A 17,544-nucleotide genomic window follows, 5' to 3' on the forward strand; every position below is an offset into this window, starting at 1 on the left:
TAGCATATTTTGTCGTTTGCACCGCATAGCAGAAGGTAGGCTGGCGGCAACACAGGCAATTTAAAAACGTAACATAAGGTACCAGTGCAAAAGCGGTAGACTAGGATGGTAAACTGTATCTGAAGCTTCTCGGTGGCAACAATCTGAAATATCATTGCGAAAAGAAACACCGTACAAAAACGTTTTTAGGTCGTGGATAGCGACAATGATAAATTAGGTAAATCAACGAAATCAACTCATATTTCAAGCTAGCAGCTCTTAAACAGAAAAGAATAGGTTAATAAAATAACAAAAAATGGCACCGCATGAGTCCTATGGGACGGTACTTGTCGCACCGCAACTATCGCTGGAAGCAGCGCTTACAGTGATTCTAGCTGGGAAACGAAGACTGCGATAGTAGAAACTTAGTAACATTCGCTACAATGGCCTCGGACGGAAAGAAAACAATTGCCCACTTTTTCTTCGTCCACACTGTTGCACAGTTATGTTTTCCGCAAAAAAAATAAAATTACTGAACCTACTATTTCAATAAACGTCTTTTTGTGCACGATACTTCTATTCAGGATGTTCAGACTCTCATGTATACCTCAGAGCAATGCCAAAACCAAAATGTGGCACGCAGCGGAGAAATATCATTTCATTCAAACCCTGAGTTCCTGCCTTTATCAGCGAGTGCTTCACTTTGTTTAGAGTAAATTTTGATGACAAGGGTGGTGCGGTTGCGGCAATCAGCTGGTGAAGAAAAAGGGCTCGCTTGAATTATCTTTAATAAATGGTTAGGAAGAATACAGAGCTTTAAAACCCAGATCAAACGCGCAGTGTAGTGTAGCAGCCGTGCTCGCTCACTGTGGTGAACTGTAGTAGTGAAAGAAGACGACGATCCTGAGGTGTGACGCTCGCTCGCAGCCCGAACGCTTGGCCTGCACCTTTGCTGAACGTTGCAAAGCGACCTAGGTTCTGCTCAGCCACAACCCCATCCTACATTTGGTGGAGGCTGCTGTAAGTTCCCCCTCTCGTCCTCATCCTGGAGCTCCGTAGCCGCACCTTACCTTCGCCGCCAGTTATGCCTGAAGTCACCAGCCAGACAGCCCCCATCCCGTCGCCTACCATCCTGTGTTCTGGCGGGCTCCGGCAGCGAGATCCCAGCGTCTTCAGCGGTGCCGACGACCACGATGTTGACGACTGGTTGGCGACTTACGAGCGCGTCAGCGCCCACAACAAGTGGGACGATGCCACCAAGCTTGGTAACGTACTATTCTACCTCAGCGACGTTGCCAACTTGTGGTTTCGCAACCACGAGGCCGACTTGCCTACCTGGTCGTCCTTTAAGACCAGCTTCTCGGAGGTATTCGGCCGCCCAGCTGTGCGCAAACTGCGCGCCGAACAACGCCTCCGCGCTCGCGCTCAGCACGCCACTGAAACCTTCACCAGTTACATAGAAGATGTTCTGGACCTGTGCAAGCGCATCAATCCATCCATGCCGGAGGCCGAGAAAATTAGCAACATCCTGAAGGGCATCTCCGACGACGCGTTCCAAATGTTGCTCGCCAGGAATCCGCAAACGGTGGTGGATGTCATTCAGCTTTGTCAGAGCTATGACGTCCTCAGGAAGCAGAGGAATTCTACTCGCCGTTCCGGAGTCCTCGATGAGTCCCTTCCTGCGCCGGCGGTCTGCAGTCTGGTCTCTGACTCGGCCTCCCTGCTTCCCCAGATCAAGGCCTTCATACGGGAAGAAGTGGCCCGCCAACTGTCCCTACTGCCTGTGTCTGGCGACCCTGCGTCACCCATAGATCCCACCCTACAGCAGTTTGAGTGCTAGTATATTTGATTGTAAAAGAAAAGACCGTGCACGTGTGCAGCAGATGCATGAAGCAAGCAAGAAAGGATTTAGTTCTAAGATAATTCAGGATGCAGTGCCTTGTTGTTTAGAGCAAGATTAGGGTATCAAGATTAGGGTATCGAAGCTGCATAAAGTACTTTAATCAAGGTGATTTCACATGCGCGGTGGATGACCAATCTGTAGCAATCATCCAACACAATTTGCAAGAATACGGTAGCATTCTTACAGATGTCTACGCTTGCGGCACCATTATACCTGGAACTGTAGTTTTTAGATCTAACGAGATCAATGTAAATGCATATGCAGTAGGTGTTACTAAACGTTTTTGGGTGATTGGTGGGTTAAGAGCAGGGCAGTTGCCGAAATCAAAGAATTTAAATTTCCCATTCATATTCCAGGCAAGTTCATGGAATGAATATTTAAAAAGCAGAACATTTTTAAACAGTACTTCTCGGTTGGCAATGTGCTTAGCTAACTAGAGGAGAAACAAAATACCGACCATGGGTGCACCCTGCATTTCCAAAAGGGCTTTCCTAACATCCACTATTATTTGTCTATGTAAATAACATGGGTGAATAAATCAACCTAATGAGTGGTACAGACACAGGGCTGCGCTGGGGATGCTTTACTCATAGTTGGAATGATGGAGCACTAGACACTTGTGGACCGAGGAGTAGCGAGGTGGCCAGGGGCAGTTTAACGCAGGCGAAAGTGTGAAGCAATTGTTTGGCGTCGGGCTTGCATTTGGAAACGACAACTCTTGGAGTAGATAGGTGGTTCTAGCAGTGTACGCTCCAGACCCCTGTATTTCATTGAAAATGGCGCAGAACAGCGAAGTCTTACCCAGAAAATGATAGCGCGAACTAGTGGCATGCGCGTGTGTAGAGACGCCGGTACACCATAGCGGTTAAAGGATGATATTGTACTGACACTATGACATGAATATCAGAAAGTGTCAACGGGCGTTGTGTATCAGCGCTGCTCATTCCTTTTACGCCGCACTTAAAAATATTTTAAAAGGTTTCACCAGGGCGCTTCATGGATGCGTGTAGTAGGGGGAACGACAGTCAGAAAAAGATTTCGCTCAGTTTAAAGATTTACGGAACATAGCATAATATCACAATATTTTTCTCCGCTCACAGGCAAAGTGGAGCTCGCCTTAAGAGCCGCAGACCTGATATCTTCGTTTCGGCGGAGCCGACGTCAGAGGTCAGTGTGATGAAAGAATAACCAGAAGAATAATGTTCTATCGTAACCCTTTTCGTGCATGGTGTTTTAACGAGCGGGACGTCATCATCACTTTTTCGTGCGTAAAGGCCCCTAACTTGGGGTGTAATATACAGAGGGGAAATTAGGCTTATGAGATAGACAGCATATCCCAGTGGATAGTAGGTATAGAAACGATTAGCAAGCATTCAGATGTTAAGATTAAATAAAACAGCGAGAAATCAAAATAACTTTCAAACATTTCGGAACAAATTTCGAAACGAGATACGATATCTTGGTACGGAGGAAAATGACTGCGCACTGGAGAAAAAGCTAGGAAAACATTTACACACGCCAGAAGCAATTCGTGGATGAAGTAAAAAGCAGATTGTTGTATTTAAATCGAGTTATGCTGTTAAATACGAGTAAAGCTAGGCGTGCAGCGTTTATAGACTGCAGATATTGTGGACGTGTGATGTCTTCTATTTGCCATATTGTCTCACAGCAACTTGAGAGAACAGACAAGACATCAAAGGCTCCTGGACTAAGTCGTTACGTCATCACACTTTGGACTGTCCTCCGGCTTGATGTATTTTCTAGGTTGGTGGGAACAGCAGTCGTCAGAAAATATGTTTCCTTACCGAAGGAGGAGTATCTGCTTCACCTTATGTGGCCGAAAAAAAAACATAAAATATCTTGCTTGCAACTGGCTAAGCTTTTTTGTTAATGAAGACACACATCAGACTCTATCCTAAAACGCACGACGCATTCTTCCCCATTGTCCATTAAGTGCAGAATAGAATCAGTTGTAAGAAAATGTGTGGTTATGACAAAGGCCAATAAGAGTCTTTAGTGTTTCTCTCTGCTATGGCAACCATATGCTTTAATTGGTTACATACAACCATTAAATTAATAGCCAGTCCCACAGGTAGTGTGTGCGTGTCTGCTCGAACTTCCTGATAACGTGAAATTTTCTTGGTGCCTGCCGCATAGCCACCGCCTTTTTAAACTGCTGTGGCTTACCTTTCTCAAGGCATTAAAATGTGTTTAAAGGAAAATTACAGTAATCTCCGTGTATCTACATACCAGGCCAATTTTATAAACCTCTCATTGTCGATTCTTTCAAGGACACCATTCTGCCGTGATGTTCCTAACATTTGATATTGCAAAAAGCGGCAAATAAATAGTTGTAGATATGCTATCCAACCGTGAAAACCGAAAAAAAAAACAGAAAACTACTTTCTTTTTTTTTCTTTTAGTTGTAATCAAGAGGACTGGGAATACATTGAATGATGGTAAACGACATATATTTCTGGCAACTCACAACTGACATAATAGTGACCTCGAATAAGCAATCACTCGATAAAAAAGTGCAGCCATTTTTATGAAGGTTTTTGTTTGGCTGACTTTTTTTTTCATCTATTATAATTTTAGCTTGACAAGGTGACTGTTTACCGATTTGGCGGACCGTTATGCTTCGCCTCGCACCATACCATTGTTGATGACTTCGAGGAGATGTTCAAGCGGAATTCTCTGCCCTCCAGCAAAACCATCACGAAGCTTCAGAAAATGTAAGAAACCACTCAATGTTACTCAATGCCATCCGCTAAAAATCCGGACATAGTGTCCTTCCTAAGCAACATTGTTTGTGATAAATTTTGCTCTCAAACTCTGAACAACAGTCGCTTTGTTAAGTGGCCGCTATTCGTTGTCGTAAACAAATTATTTATTGCTCATATTAGTATGAAAATCTTTAACCTAAGAAGCTGCCATGTACATTGCGTAAGAACTGAAAACCCGATCGCGGGGATAGTTATACAAAACTCCAAACACTTAGCTCTAAGGTAATTAGGAAAACAGAGAATAAATAGCCTGCTCTCTCAATATGCTGCTACATTCGGGAAGCAAGTGGTAAAAAGCTGTCGGCCATGCATATTGAAGAGCTTGGAAAAGGAGTACTTTATTGTCAGCAACTTCCATTTGTTAAAATTTTGAATGTTGTGTCATGTTACTTGCGTCCAGAAAAAGAGCGTTTATTTCCGTTCTAAATTTCTTGTAAAGCCATATACATTGTGTACCAAGAATTATTGCAACCTTCCAGCGGCGCAAAGATCAGTACATGTGCATAAACATGTATGCATGCGTGCGTGCGTGCGTGCGTGCGTGCGTGCGAGTCATCGTGTCTGTGATGCCCAAGAACTACCTTCCCATATTATTCATCGGGTCTTTTTTTAAATGTTGTGTATACTAGCAATGTTAAATCAAAAACACCACGCGTGACTGGAAATCAGAATTCTTATTTCTGCCCAGAACTAGCGAGGTTCCTGTGGGAATCATTTGTTTTGATAAGGCTACGGGAAAAAAAGCATACACTTAAAACTTAGTTTTGGAGATATTATTCATTGAGGTACAATCAGTTGGTGCCATTCATATTGTTTGCACTTGTAAGCTTAGTTACTTTGCGAACTTATGTTTCAGGGAAGAGGCTGATCTTGACCCTGAGACCATGCAGGCCATCGTGATGGATTGTTCAGCTATCAGTTTTATCGACTCGTGCGGTCTTCGTGCGCTGGACACTGTGAGTCAATTTTTGACCTGATGTGTATTCTTGTTCTTGCAAACTTCCGACAAGGGGTTTGATTGTCGAACCGTCCTCGCTGCAGTGCAGGAGACACCACACAAAAACAGCAATGAGAATTTGTTAGCTTTCACGGGAAAAAAACAAAGATAACGAACATAACTGTTTTTAGTAGTGTCAAGGTCGCGTCATTGGCAGAGCTGCAAATAACCGTGCGTTTATAGTGGGTGGACCGATAAGAACGGAAATAACGAGCTTTGTCTTCCGTCTGCTTTTCTTCGTGGGCAGTGCGGTCAACTGCGGCAAGTACTCTGACGATATGTGTTTGTGCAGCATAGTAAGGGCCATGAAAGTAGTGTTTGAAATTTTATCCTGCAAAGACTATGCAATAAGAACGTCTCAAAAAAGTATTACGCTTCCAGGATTTCGTGACTAATTGCTGCTAGAGTGCCCAAGAACAACCTGTCAGTCGTTCTTGGCCACCAGGCAGTTCTCGTGTACTCACGGCCACTCCACACCATCTGATACAGACTTTGCTGTCGACAACTTTAGATTTTTTTTTAAATATTATGGTTTATAGCGTGCTATGACAAACATTATTCTCGCTTGTTTTCGGAGATAAGTTTTTCGTGCCGTGGCAGCCATCTTAGGTCTACAAGCAGTTGCAACACCTAGGCATACAAAAAATTTGTAGAAAATGTTTTTACGCATAACTGTAAAAATTTTTTTTCATATAGATAAATCATGGCTCTTTCATGTGCGGTAAACTCAATACAAATTATTTTATTTTGTAAAGAAAACATGGGATAAGCTAAGAAATTCTAAAATTTTTAAATTTTTTGTCATGATTTATTTTCTCTCAGTAGTCAATCGTAATATTTTGCTATGTTATCCACATACTAAAAAAACAGTGAAAATGTCTCAGGAATGAAAAGTGCGGCGTGTCAGCACGAAATTGTAAATGAGAGGAAATTTAATTTTTCTAGCATATTTAGTCGTCAGTGGCTAAAGTAAGGTGTTGTTAGTAAAAATATTAATGATCGCGAGTTGCACAGAACCGTTAAATGGCTTTATTTCTGAAAGCTTGGTCTGAAAAATTTTTGTTTTAATCATGGAAAATGCATTAGAGGCCACTGCGGCGACCTTCTTTGAGAGAATGCGAAAGCATTGATGCCTGCTTCACTCTCGTCGCTTCTCTCTGCTTCACTTTAGACTGTGTGCCGCTGTTTTTGCTGCTTTTTCTCTGTTTGGACCCTTTGCCTCTCTCTTTACTTGTACCAATTTTGGCGACTACCGTTATCTTTGCCCTCGCAGTATATGCATGTCTGGGGCTATTTTCTCGTCTTAATCACCTTTTGGCCTCTATTTAATCAACTCATTACTCCAGATCAATCAAATTTGGCGCACAGCGACATTTTATCATCCTGTGTCACATGGTCGCGTTTCCCCCCGAAATATAGATGTCGAGTTCTGATTTCACGTCCTCGCACTATATCTACGTGCGACACTGTTTTAAGGTCTAAGTGACACTGTTGGCCCTAATTAGTTAACTAATTACTCCACGTCAACAAAATTCTTATGTGCATCATCCTCACATCATCTTCTATAACACAATTATTATTTTTCGCTTAACTTCCACACGAACGGAAAAACCGCTGCCGACACGTTTTGCGAACATGACATTGTCGACACAGCCAAATAACTCTTTCGATTTAATAATTTGGGAGCTTGAGTACACAGTCAATCAAACTTGTCTAGAGCGCTCGAGCGGTTTGCTGGAGAGCAAATGAAGTTAAATCTTAATGCAGCTGCTTTGCTGGGGGTAAGGCGCTGGTGCCTGTGTGGTGCACATCTCTATTAGGCTTCTTTCTCCCTAGCGCAAGTATTATCATCATCATCAGCCTGACTACACTCTCTGCAGGGCAAAGGCATCTCCCGTGTCTCTCCAATTAACCCTGTCCTTTGCCAGTTGCGGCCGCCGTATCCCCGCAAGCTTCTTTGTCTTATCCGTCCACCTAATTTTCTGCCGCCCCCTGCTACGCTTGCCTTCTCTTGGAATCCACTCCGTTACCCTTAAGGGCCAGCGGTTATCTTGCCTTTGCATTACATGCCCTACCCAAGCCTATTTCTTCCCCTTGCTTTCAACTAGGATGTCATTAACCCGCGTTTTTCCCCTCTCCCACTCCGCCCTCTTACGATCTTTTAACGTTGCACCTATCATTTTTCTTTCCATAGCTCGTTGCGTTGTCCTTAACTTAAGCTGAACCCTCTTTGTTAGCGTCCACGTTTCTGCCCCATAGGTGAGTACCGGTAAGATGCAGCTGTTGTAAACTTTTCTTTTGAGGGATATTGGTAAACTGCCAATCATGATCTCAGAGAACCTCCCATACGCGCTCCACCCCATTCTTATTCTAGTTATTTCCCTGATCGGGATCAGCGGTCACTACCTGCCCTAAGCAGACATATTCTCTTACTACTTCCAGCACCTCGCTACCAATTGCGAACTGCTGTTCCTTTGCAAGGCTGTTGAACATTAAATTGTGATTCACTGATAGCATTGCCTTGCTAAGCCACTCAGGACATGAACTGCAAAGCTTGATGAATGAGTTAGACAGGCAGAGCAGAACGGTGGGGCTAAAAATTAACATGTAGAAAACCAAAGTAATGCTCTACAGCAAGTATTATCAGTGAAAGTCAATGCCTACTTAAGAATTTAACTTTATTTGCACCGGGCGGCACCGCTCGAGCGCTCTAGACCACTGTGATCGATTCTGTACTTGTGCTCAACGCGGGCGTTTCTCAGTGCTTGCTTTTTAGTGCATTGCACTCTAGAGCCGATATTAAGGAGACACATAAGCAACTCTGCGCGGTGCTCCAAGTGCATGCTCCTCATACATCGGTGTTGAAAAGTCCGCAGGCATGTTATTCGCATTTCATCACTCAACTCTTCGGGCCTCTAAGTGCGATGCACGTCCAGCATGCGCAACTGAGAGAGATAAAGGTTTGTTGCGGTGAGACTCGTACACGCAGAATGGCGAGCTCATTCCCCCTGGCTTGTTTTTTTTTTCGTGGTCCCTGCGATGGCACAAAACCGACTCCATTTCGCTTATATGCAACACGGCACATTCTCGCGGGGTTGTTTTAACTCAGACTTCTCAATCTGCTAAGTGCTCTTCCGGCCCGAATGGCACCTCTGTACCGTTTACGTTGACGACCAATAGAGAACCTGCGCTGCCCAGGTGGCGCTTCAGTTATTACACTAGTTGCCTAAAAACTGGTGCGTCAGTCGCTTGGGCCGCTACAAACACGAGAGCACATTCTGAACGATTCTGAACGCGTTTGATTGATAACACTGTTTGCCTCCCTTCTGTAGACTTAACCCAGATAACTGACACTCACCGCGTGTGGCTTCGACAGAGCGCAGAAGCTCATGCCAATATGCTCAGGAAGGTGGCGTGCAATAGCACTACGAGTGCCCCCAAAACTGTTTGCTCCTCACGCTATGCTGTGTGTTGCGGGGCTGCAATCGACACGGCAAACTTCAGCTTGGGTTCCCTATAACCATTCTGCTCGAGCTCGGACCAAAAACGGCACCAGCATTTGATAGCGTTTCGCCCAGCTGCGCGATAAGGACCGTGGCTACAGCAGTCTTGGCGCGCACCTCTAATCACCGTGCGGTGTATCCTAAGCATCCTGCCTAGCAGTCACTTCATTTTTATTTTGTGTAACACTGCCCTTGATCAGGTTTTTGTATTGCCGGAGCTAGCAGCGTCCAAGTCCAGCGCACCAGTGTATTCAAGCAGTGTAGTGCTGGTGCTGTCTATACTTCCAAGCGACGAAGTGGGCAGCAATGAATAGCAAACACGGAGCAACGCCGAGGTTGAACGCCGGCACACGACTTGCAAAATTGTTTTTTGGACCAAATTAAATGGTCCAAATGGGTGCAAATTAAATTTTCAGAAATAAATGTAATTGTATATTGCCGTGAAACTTACCATCTAATTTTCATAGGAAGCATTTTGTGACAATATGGTGTATTGAAGAACTCCCCAGGAACTCCTCCCTAAAATGGTTCTGCTGCCCGTACCCAAGCGAGATGCACCGCGCTTCTTCCTAAATATATTGCAATCGATGTTTGAACATGGCGTTCCATTTGTCCGGGAAAACGCTGACGCTGGATGTGGGAGGTTGAATTTCGTCAGCTGTGGTGTGTTTTTGCAGCAACTTCACTCATTGGCACTTTTCAGCTGCGATCTCGCTTTCCTTCTTATAAGCTTTTTGTCCACGCGTGCCTCGATCTTACCCCTTTCCCTCACACATTTTCTTCTTTTTGCCTTTGTGGCTTTTAAACCAAACAGCTGCCGGTGGGCAAGTTTCTTGATATCCGCTACCACAACGGATCACCACGTCGTTATACAAGCCCCTGAACAGCGCATGGTCGAACAGATGTCTATGCCATCTCTTTCTATCCTTGAAAAACATTAGGACATTTTTGTGCAGATTAAGCTGTAAGGTCCCACGGTCGCTTTTAACATCCAATTTTAAGGCGAAAGCCTTTAATGCCTCATACTGTCGTGACCAAGACGTGTTAGCAAATGTGTCCGCGTTTCTGATGCATGCCTTATATCGATACTTAATCGGGTGCAATCGAAAGACATCGGAACATGATATAAAGGGGTTTCATAATTATATCATGGTCCTTAATGACTAAATGACTATTTGGTAATTACTAGTAGTAAAAAGTGGTATACGGAACTGTGCACTGCGCCTGTACCTTAACTAACACTAATTAATCAGTGTACTAGTTAAGCTCACGTTAACTATAACTAGCCATACATTAACTAGTATCAGGAATTGTGCAAATAATGCTTTACTATCACTGATCATCATTAATAGTTAGACGTTTCATAGTCACTGTGTCGAACATTCTAGAGTGTCCCATAACTTGACAGGTAACAGGACATGATGGATGGCATTAGAAAAATAGGAAAGGCCAATTAGCCTAATTAACCTTTATACTCAGATCACATAAATAAATAAAACCGAGTAGAAAATTGGTCGAGTTGGGGAATCGAGCCAGGGTCTCCAGAGTGCGAGACGAGCACGCTAACCACTCCGCCATGCCAGCTCGATGGTTTGGAATGAACAAAGGCGCGTCTAGCTAATACGGCATCTTCGTTCACTCCCATCTTCCTCCCTTCCCTTACGGCGAAGTTCAGGTGTCCACCGAGATATGCGAGAGAGATACATTTCCTTTCCTCAAAAACCAATTTACCGTCGACCAACGCGTTGGCGTTCTGTGGACTCCCTGGCAGCGTTGCAAGACGCTGTCGCATTCCACTCTTAGAGGCGAAGCTTAACATCTTAGCCACAGATCAGTGACACAAGCAGCAGCACTAGCTTAAGGCTTTCGCCTCACCGCACTTTAGGTCAAAAAAGCGCCCCCCCCCCCCCCCCCGAATTTTTGAGTAAAGGAAATGTATCTGTCTCGCATAGGAAGGCGGGAGCGAACGAAGACACCGTATTCACGCGCCTTTAGCGTCCTCGTATCGCACTCCGGAGACCCTGGTTCGATTCCCCAACTCGACCAATTTCCTACTCCATTTCCAGCAACAGTGCGCTTAAGGCTTTCGCCTCACCGTACGTTAGGTCAACAAAGTGCCCCACTGATTTTTTTCTTCTAAGTAATGAGGTGGTCTTTATTTCGAACCTTTTGTTTACCTTCGTACAAAACGTAAAAGTGCCTTTCAACTTTCATGTTAATGCTTTAAGGTTAAAAGTGTTCGGATATATCGAATTTGCAATCAGGTAGTATCAGATATGCCGAACACTGATCGCTTTTATTTCCGGCCTAACAAGCTAATTCGAACGGTTCGAGTTTCTAGGCAGAGTTGCCTTCTGATCAAACCTCTCTAGTCTACTGCAAACTATCCAACAATGAATTAAGAGAGAGGAGAAAGCTGTCGAAACAGATCACTGGTTTAAATAGAACACTGTAACATTGAAATCACATATACGTACGTAAACAAAACTGTTACTTACCTTCCTTTTATTTTTCTCAAGATTGTGGACACATGCCTCCAGAACAAATGCCTCCTCTACTTGGCTGCACTGCCTGGTAAGTTCGAAAATAGTGCTTTAGCAAATTTTGTGGTTTATACCAAAAATTATCCTTTGCACAAATATTTCACAAAACCGGTGCTTTCAGGCAAAAAAGGTCGTTAAGTTTTTTTAGGAACCTCACTTGCCGTCCAGCAACGATACGACGACAGGCCTTTCAAACGGCTTCTTGATTCTGTGCTCTACATATCAACTACATATTTTGCTCACTAGTTTAGTACGATGTTTTTTTAGTAACTGATTGTCAATTTACATAAAAGCCCGCGCGCCTTTTATTTTACTGCATATACTAACTCGTTCTTTTGCACTACATCTTAAGAACTGCAACTGGAGCGCAGAAGTTAATTCCTTTGCCTAATTCTTTTCTATTTAGCAATCTATACCGTTTTTTAAAGCAGGTGCGTTGATTACAGACCCACTGACCCTCTGGGTGTCATGTGTACTTTTGGGACCTTTTTTTTATTGCTGCGGTATGCAGCTTAGATTCTCATGGACCGGTATATATTGTTTCTAGTGAAGCAGCGCAACGGCCCAGGGCCACGGGAAGAAACGGATAAACAAGCGATGAATGGCATATATTCGTTGCCTGTAGTTGCTCAGCCATAAAGCATTTTTTATCACCTATCACACACCCTGTTCGCTCAGTTTGAAGCTTGGGACTACGTTCTTCGACTATGGTCCAATAATTGCCCTCCTACTCCTCGTCGGCAGTAGATGTCTCAATAAAATACATTCCGTCCTTTCGTCCTGCTTTTGAAGTGCTCATTTCCAGCATTTGTTCTTAGTTGCGCGATTGAAACGGCTGCGTCAAAACGCAGAAAGAGTCACTAAACTGCCAGCTGCTGCTTTGTGTAGCCGCACACTAAGGTGAGATAGGTGACATAGCCCATCGTTAAGGCCAGCGCAGATTGCGCAAGGGCTACTGAGCCTTAAGGTGATCTGAAAAAACTTTCTGGTGACTCCTTTAACTCCCTCAATCAATACATACTCTCGCCCAGAACACCTGACCCAAATACTACACTTCTAAGTGCTGCAGAGAACCAATAATCGCGCATTAAAGTTTCCAGTTCGTTTCCGGTGACTCTTTCATGATCGTTCCCTCCTACGCCACCCGCTCCTATGTAATGTTGTTTATAAATGACTACTGATTGGATGTTTTCAGGCCTCGCGCTGCTACCATGTGCGCGGCTAATCAGGAGCGCCGCTGTGGCGGATCATGAAGCTGCGGCCCCGGAGGGATTCCCGCGCGCGTCGGTGATAGCACCGACCTTTGAGCGTGGAAAAAAGTCAAAAGAGAAAGAAAGGCGCCTAGATTGAGATTCTTAGTACAGATAACTCAGCTTATACAAAACTTTAAAAAAAATTCTGCGGCACGATATGCGTGAAGCGGAGTCCTTTAACAGCCTACACTCCGTGCACCTTTATTGAGAGCCCCTTTCAAAGCCCCATTAAAAAGACAGAGTATGGATAGACTGTTAGCGTTCCGCCAGGCACGAAAACATGAGCGGGGAAAGCAGCGGCACGTAAGGCAGTGAAAGCGGTAAAAGAAGCCAATGGAAGCGGGTGATGGCGGAGGCTCCTCAAGCTGCAAAAGCAGCAAGGCGCGCTGCCTAGCTGAGACAACAGAAGAATGCAGTGAACTGGCATGTTCAGCGGTTAGTTAACCTGACCTATTCCCAAGAGAGGCTAGTCCAGTCCATGGGGCTTCAAGAACACGCTGCGCGCGTTTCCAGCAAAGCATTTCATGCATACTCCTGGTCTCGGGGACGTGATAATCTGCATTTGTGTGATTTTTTACATTACCCCAACTTACAAATCTGTACCTTCCTTTTTTTAGATGCAGCATTGAGAACCATCAAGACACAAGAGGCGCTGCTGCGGAAGATTGGCCCCGATCACATCACGCCTACTATACAGGATGCAGTCGCACTTCTTAGTTGCCAAGCATCTCCGCCAACGGCTCCAAGCTCACTTCGGACGTACCTTTAACAAAGCGCTTGGGCTTAGACCTGTTCCTAACTGACAATAACAAAGTTCAGTGTAATGAACGCTCTAGTTAAGAAAAATTTCACCCTCAGGATGCAGCAATTCTGCGTTTTTTTCTGCTTAATGACTCTGCGCATATGTGTGTTTTTTGTTATTTAAGGGCATATTATTATTGTCATTTCCTGCCCAAGAAGTGCCGCCTGTTTGAATTGAAGAGTCATGAGGAGTGATACACATCAAGCAGGATTACGCAAAGTTGCATCGGAGAGGAATAAAGCACTTTTATGAATATTTGGTGTTGGGTCCTTAAAACGCTATCTCCCACTGCCACGCGCTAGTATATATCAGACAAGTTATGATTAGCATTGTTTTGCGCAAGGAATACTGGACGTAAGCATGAAAGAACAGTTGTCCTCATGTGCTTCTTGCGTGGACCGAAAGGTTCTCCCACAGCCAAAGTTCGAACAGCAAATTTTTGTTTAGTTGTGGGAAAATTAGCCTCGCCATACAGTTTGATCTTGTAATGGATACGAATGCTCATCGCCAGAATTGAAGCCTAAACATTCTGAAAACCTGAAATATAAAGTACTTCAAGAAGCCGAAGCATTCATTATTGCTCAAAACCTCCTAACTAAATATCAAGAGGAACTTTTGAAACACCAAAAATGCGCCTTTCCACTCAATTATGTTTTTAAGACGCGTGCGTGCATGTGTTTGCACGTTCCCGCGCGGGTGTGGGCATTAAAATCCTAAAAGAAAGACTACGTCATTGCTTGTCATCTCAGTACAGAGTTGCATCCTTCTTGTGTGATTGAAAAACAAAATTTTCGACGTCGGCCCATCCACGTCCAAATAACTCAAGCAAGCTCCTGCTGTTCAAAAGGGCACTCGCATTCAAATCAGTTAAGTTGGTTGAAGAAATTTGTGGGTGTTCAGTTTTAAGAGCAGCGAGAAAACAAACTTGCAAGGGACATCACTTTTCAATCACCGCACCGTGGCTTCATCATTGTTCACCGTTCGGATGTCTGGGGTGCGGAAATTCGTAGTGCGAAAGCCAGAAATCGAAGCAGATATAAAGAACAGCTGACTTTTATAGAAAATTCGGCATTGTTCACTGACAATGTCCAAATGAAAACAGTGTAAAAAACAAAAGGCAAAAAAATTCAGATGCTTCAACGAGTCAAATACTTTAAAACCCTTTGTTGGACAGCGGGACTCATAAGTCCCACCTTTTTCATGGTCATGTGTTGCTTGTTGAGCTGATAACCGCTGAATTGATTTCACTTAAGTTTCCACTGCAACCTCGTGGATGTCCAAAGTAGCTGTTTTAATAGCCATGTTGATTGCAGCGGCGCGCTTATAGTACAGACATGCGTCTCAAACGAGCCGTTCCACTTGCGCGCCCTGCGTGCTGTTTTCAGCAGACTTTGGCGTTAAGTCTAGCCGGTTCATTATGAACGATGTTTCAAAACTTTTATTTTTACTCACCAATTATTTAATGTGCTTTATACATCATTTTCTTTTGTCCCGTGTGTACTGTTTCCAAAGAAAATTTGGAAAAGTCAAATTCACCATTTCTCAGCTGTATATTTCATGAGGCATAACAGTCTAACGTTGTGTGCCGCTAATTGGCGCATGGGAGTTTCATTCTGCTTCGTGCACGGAAGTCTCCCTCGACCACATAAAATGGGAGTGTAGCCAATCCCCAGGCAGGGCAAACAACATTAATAGTAGAGACGTCTGGGAGACCTTGCTCCGGAGCTCGGACCCTGAGCTCCAACTCACCGCCGTCCGACTGGCTGAAGAGGCCGCCGGTATACAAGAGATCCTGGCCAGCATCTGACGCGACTACCCCATGCGGCCGCATCTCTCCTGATCCTCCTCCCTCAACTGAGGGTATAAGACAGGGGAGGCCTGGATGAGGTAGTCTCATTCTGTTGGACAATAAAGGTTTTTCACTCACTCACTCACTCTGTTCATGCAGGAAATCGTTGAGCTGGTGTTCAGACTCCTAGACGACTTATGTGATAGTGCAATCTATGCCAACAATGCGGAGAATGAGGACGATCGAAATCCATCGTTAGCGACTCATATGTCCCAATGTTTTCGAGGTTACACTGTCTTTTGAGGTGAGAACCGCGCGAAACAATTTTCTTTTGACTTTCACTGACACCTCGTGGATGTTCGAAGCAGCTGTCTTGATGGCTGTTTAGAAGGTAGCCGAGCGGTGGCAGCACATAGTACCTGTGTCTCAAGCATGGAGGAAAAAAAAACTTTTTTCTTCCTCCATGGTCTCAAGCCAACCGATCCCCCTAACGCGCTGCATGCTGTTTTAGGACGCGGTTAACCTGTAACGTCTGTGGCGTCCCTATTTTTACAACTTGCTTCTTGCCTTTCCACGACAGAATGTAGACAACGAAAGGCGCACCCGTGTTCGATGGCCGAATGTGAGAGTGAGTGCATGGATATAGAATGACATTCTCTAAATTTTCGGCTTAGAGAGTAGGCTTTTGTACGCTCTGTCCTTTGTTACTTGTATGCCAACAGCGATTACGCATCACAACAAAACACTTTTTTTTTCTTAAGCAGGTGTGCTTCAGTGGTCAGCGGGACACGTATGTCTCACTTTCTCAAAAGTACTCATGGCGCGGTGGGACTCCATGTCCCACTTTTATCTCGAAAACGGCTAAATCTAGAGAACTCAAATTTTGTACATCTCATAAGAAGCTGATAAGAACGAGAATCCTGCCCTGAATAGCCGGCGTGCGTTGCTCACAACTTCATGTCTCATAAAGGGTTCACATGTAATTAAAGTTTGTAAGGGTCATTGGCCTGAAATTTATCAATGCAGAAAGATTACTGCCGTATATGTGGTTTGTGTAAAGACAGGCAAGGACCAAGAAACCAAAACACAGCATGTAATTCCACTCGGGAAGATCTACATGTAGGAAAATTACTGAGAAGTCATTTTACTCTCCACCGAATTAAACAACTGCGGCTTGTATCTTTCTTTTCTTAAAGGAATAATTGGATTAAAAAAAACCTTTAACCTCTGCAAAAGTGTTTAAACCTAGCCCTATTCGATATTAATTATCCAGGTTCATTAGCAGGGTAAGTGAATAGGGAATATCTAATTGTTACAGCGAAACAACTAATCCATAGGTTCAGAGCCTAGCAATATTGTGTAATGTAGTGCAGCTAGGGAGCGAAGAAACCGAACCTGCGCCGGCGTCAACAGATAAGCTATAAATATCACTGCGCGAGGCCACTACGCTATCGCTGCAGCCGATCACTCCTTTTGTTAAAATGCACCAAACTCTCGTTGTTGGTGGTACCAAAAAATTACCAACACACTTTGGAAATTCTAAAGTGCGCCTGGCGAAAGCTTTGTGGCCAACCCACTGCCGCCTCCCCGAACCGCTTGGCGTGTGGCGGGCTTCCCGCATGTGCGGTTTTTGTTGTCTTTGGCGACTGCGGTCGCTTTTTTTAATGCGGTGTTTTAGAGCGCAGCTCTTCGGCGCCCGTTTCGCGGCGTCGCCGTCGCCGTTGCCCTTTCGGTTTTCATTGTGTTGATTGGCGTTGGCGTTTTACACTCCGATCATTTTAAGAAAAGGAGGTGCGCAAACTGGCTCCCTGGGTCAGTGGATACCCGAATCGCGCTGTTGTGTTGTTGATCCAACCGTAAGAGCCGTTGCCTAGCAACCGTCACGGTGGACACCCTAACTGCACTGTACAGGAATGGTGGTGCCATATGGTGGAAAGCATCTATTTAATATTTTGCAGAGAGGTGCTCGGGGAGACGCCCCTAGTGGGT

General features: G+C 44.5%; 1 protein-coding gene across 3 annotated transcripts in view; it reads left to right on the forward strand.

Annotated features, from left to right (window-relative positions):
- The window catches only part of LOC149328477 (solute carrier family 26 member 10-like), a 68,877-nt gene extending 54,856 nt beyond the window's left edge, over positions 1–14,021 (forward strand). For 2 of the 3 annotated variants that reach the window (XM_089562133.1, XM_089562132.1), the window contains 5 exons: positions 2,983–3,049; positions 4,481–4,617; positions 5,525–5,624; positions 11,688–11,742; positions 13,582–14,021. In XM_089562133.1, the coding sequence (XP_089418259.1) occupies positions 2,983–3,049; positions 4,481–4,617; positions 5,525–5,624; positions 11,688–11,742; positions 13,582–13,733 (511 nt within the window). In that variant the 3' untranslated portion in view covers positions 13,734–14,021. Of the gene's footprint in view, positions 1–2,982; positions 3,050–3,551; positions 4,271–4,480; positions 4,618–5,524; positions 5,625–11,687; positions 11,743–13,581 lie in introns of those variants that run through there. The other variant, XM_089562134.1, reaches the window with a different exon arrangement.
- Positions 14,022–17,544: the final 3,523 nt, after the last annotated feature.

Source organism: Amblyomma mixtum, chromosome 9, assembly GCF_055824585.1.
Source record: "Amblyomma mixtum isolate Tamu chromosome 9, ASM5582458v1, whole genome shotgun sequence".
NCBI lineage: Eukaryota > Metazoa > Arthropoda > Arachnida > Ixodida > Ixodidae > Amblyomma > Amblyomma mixtum.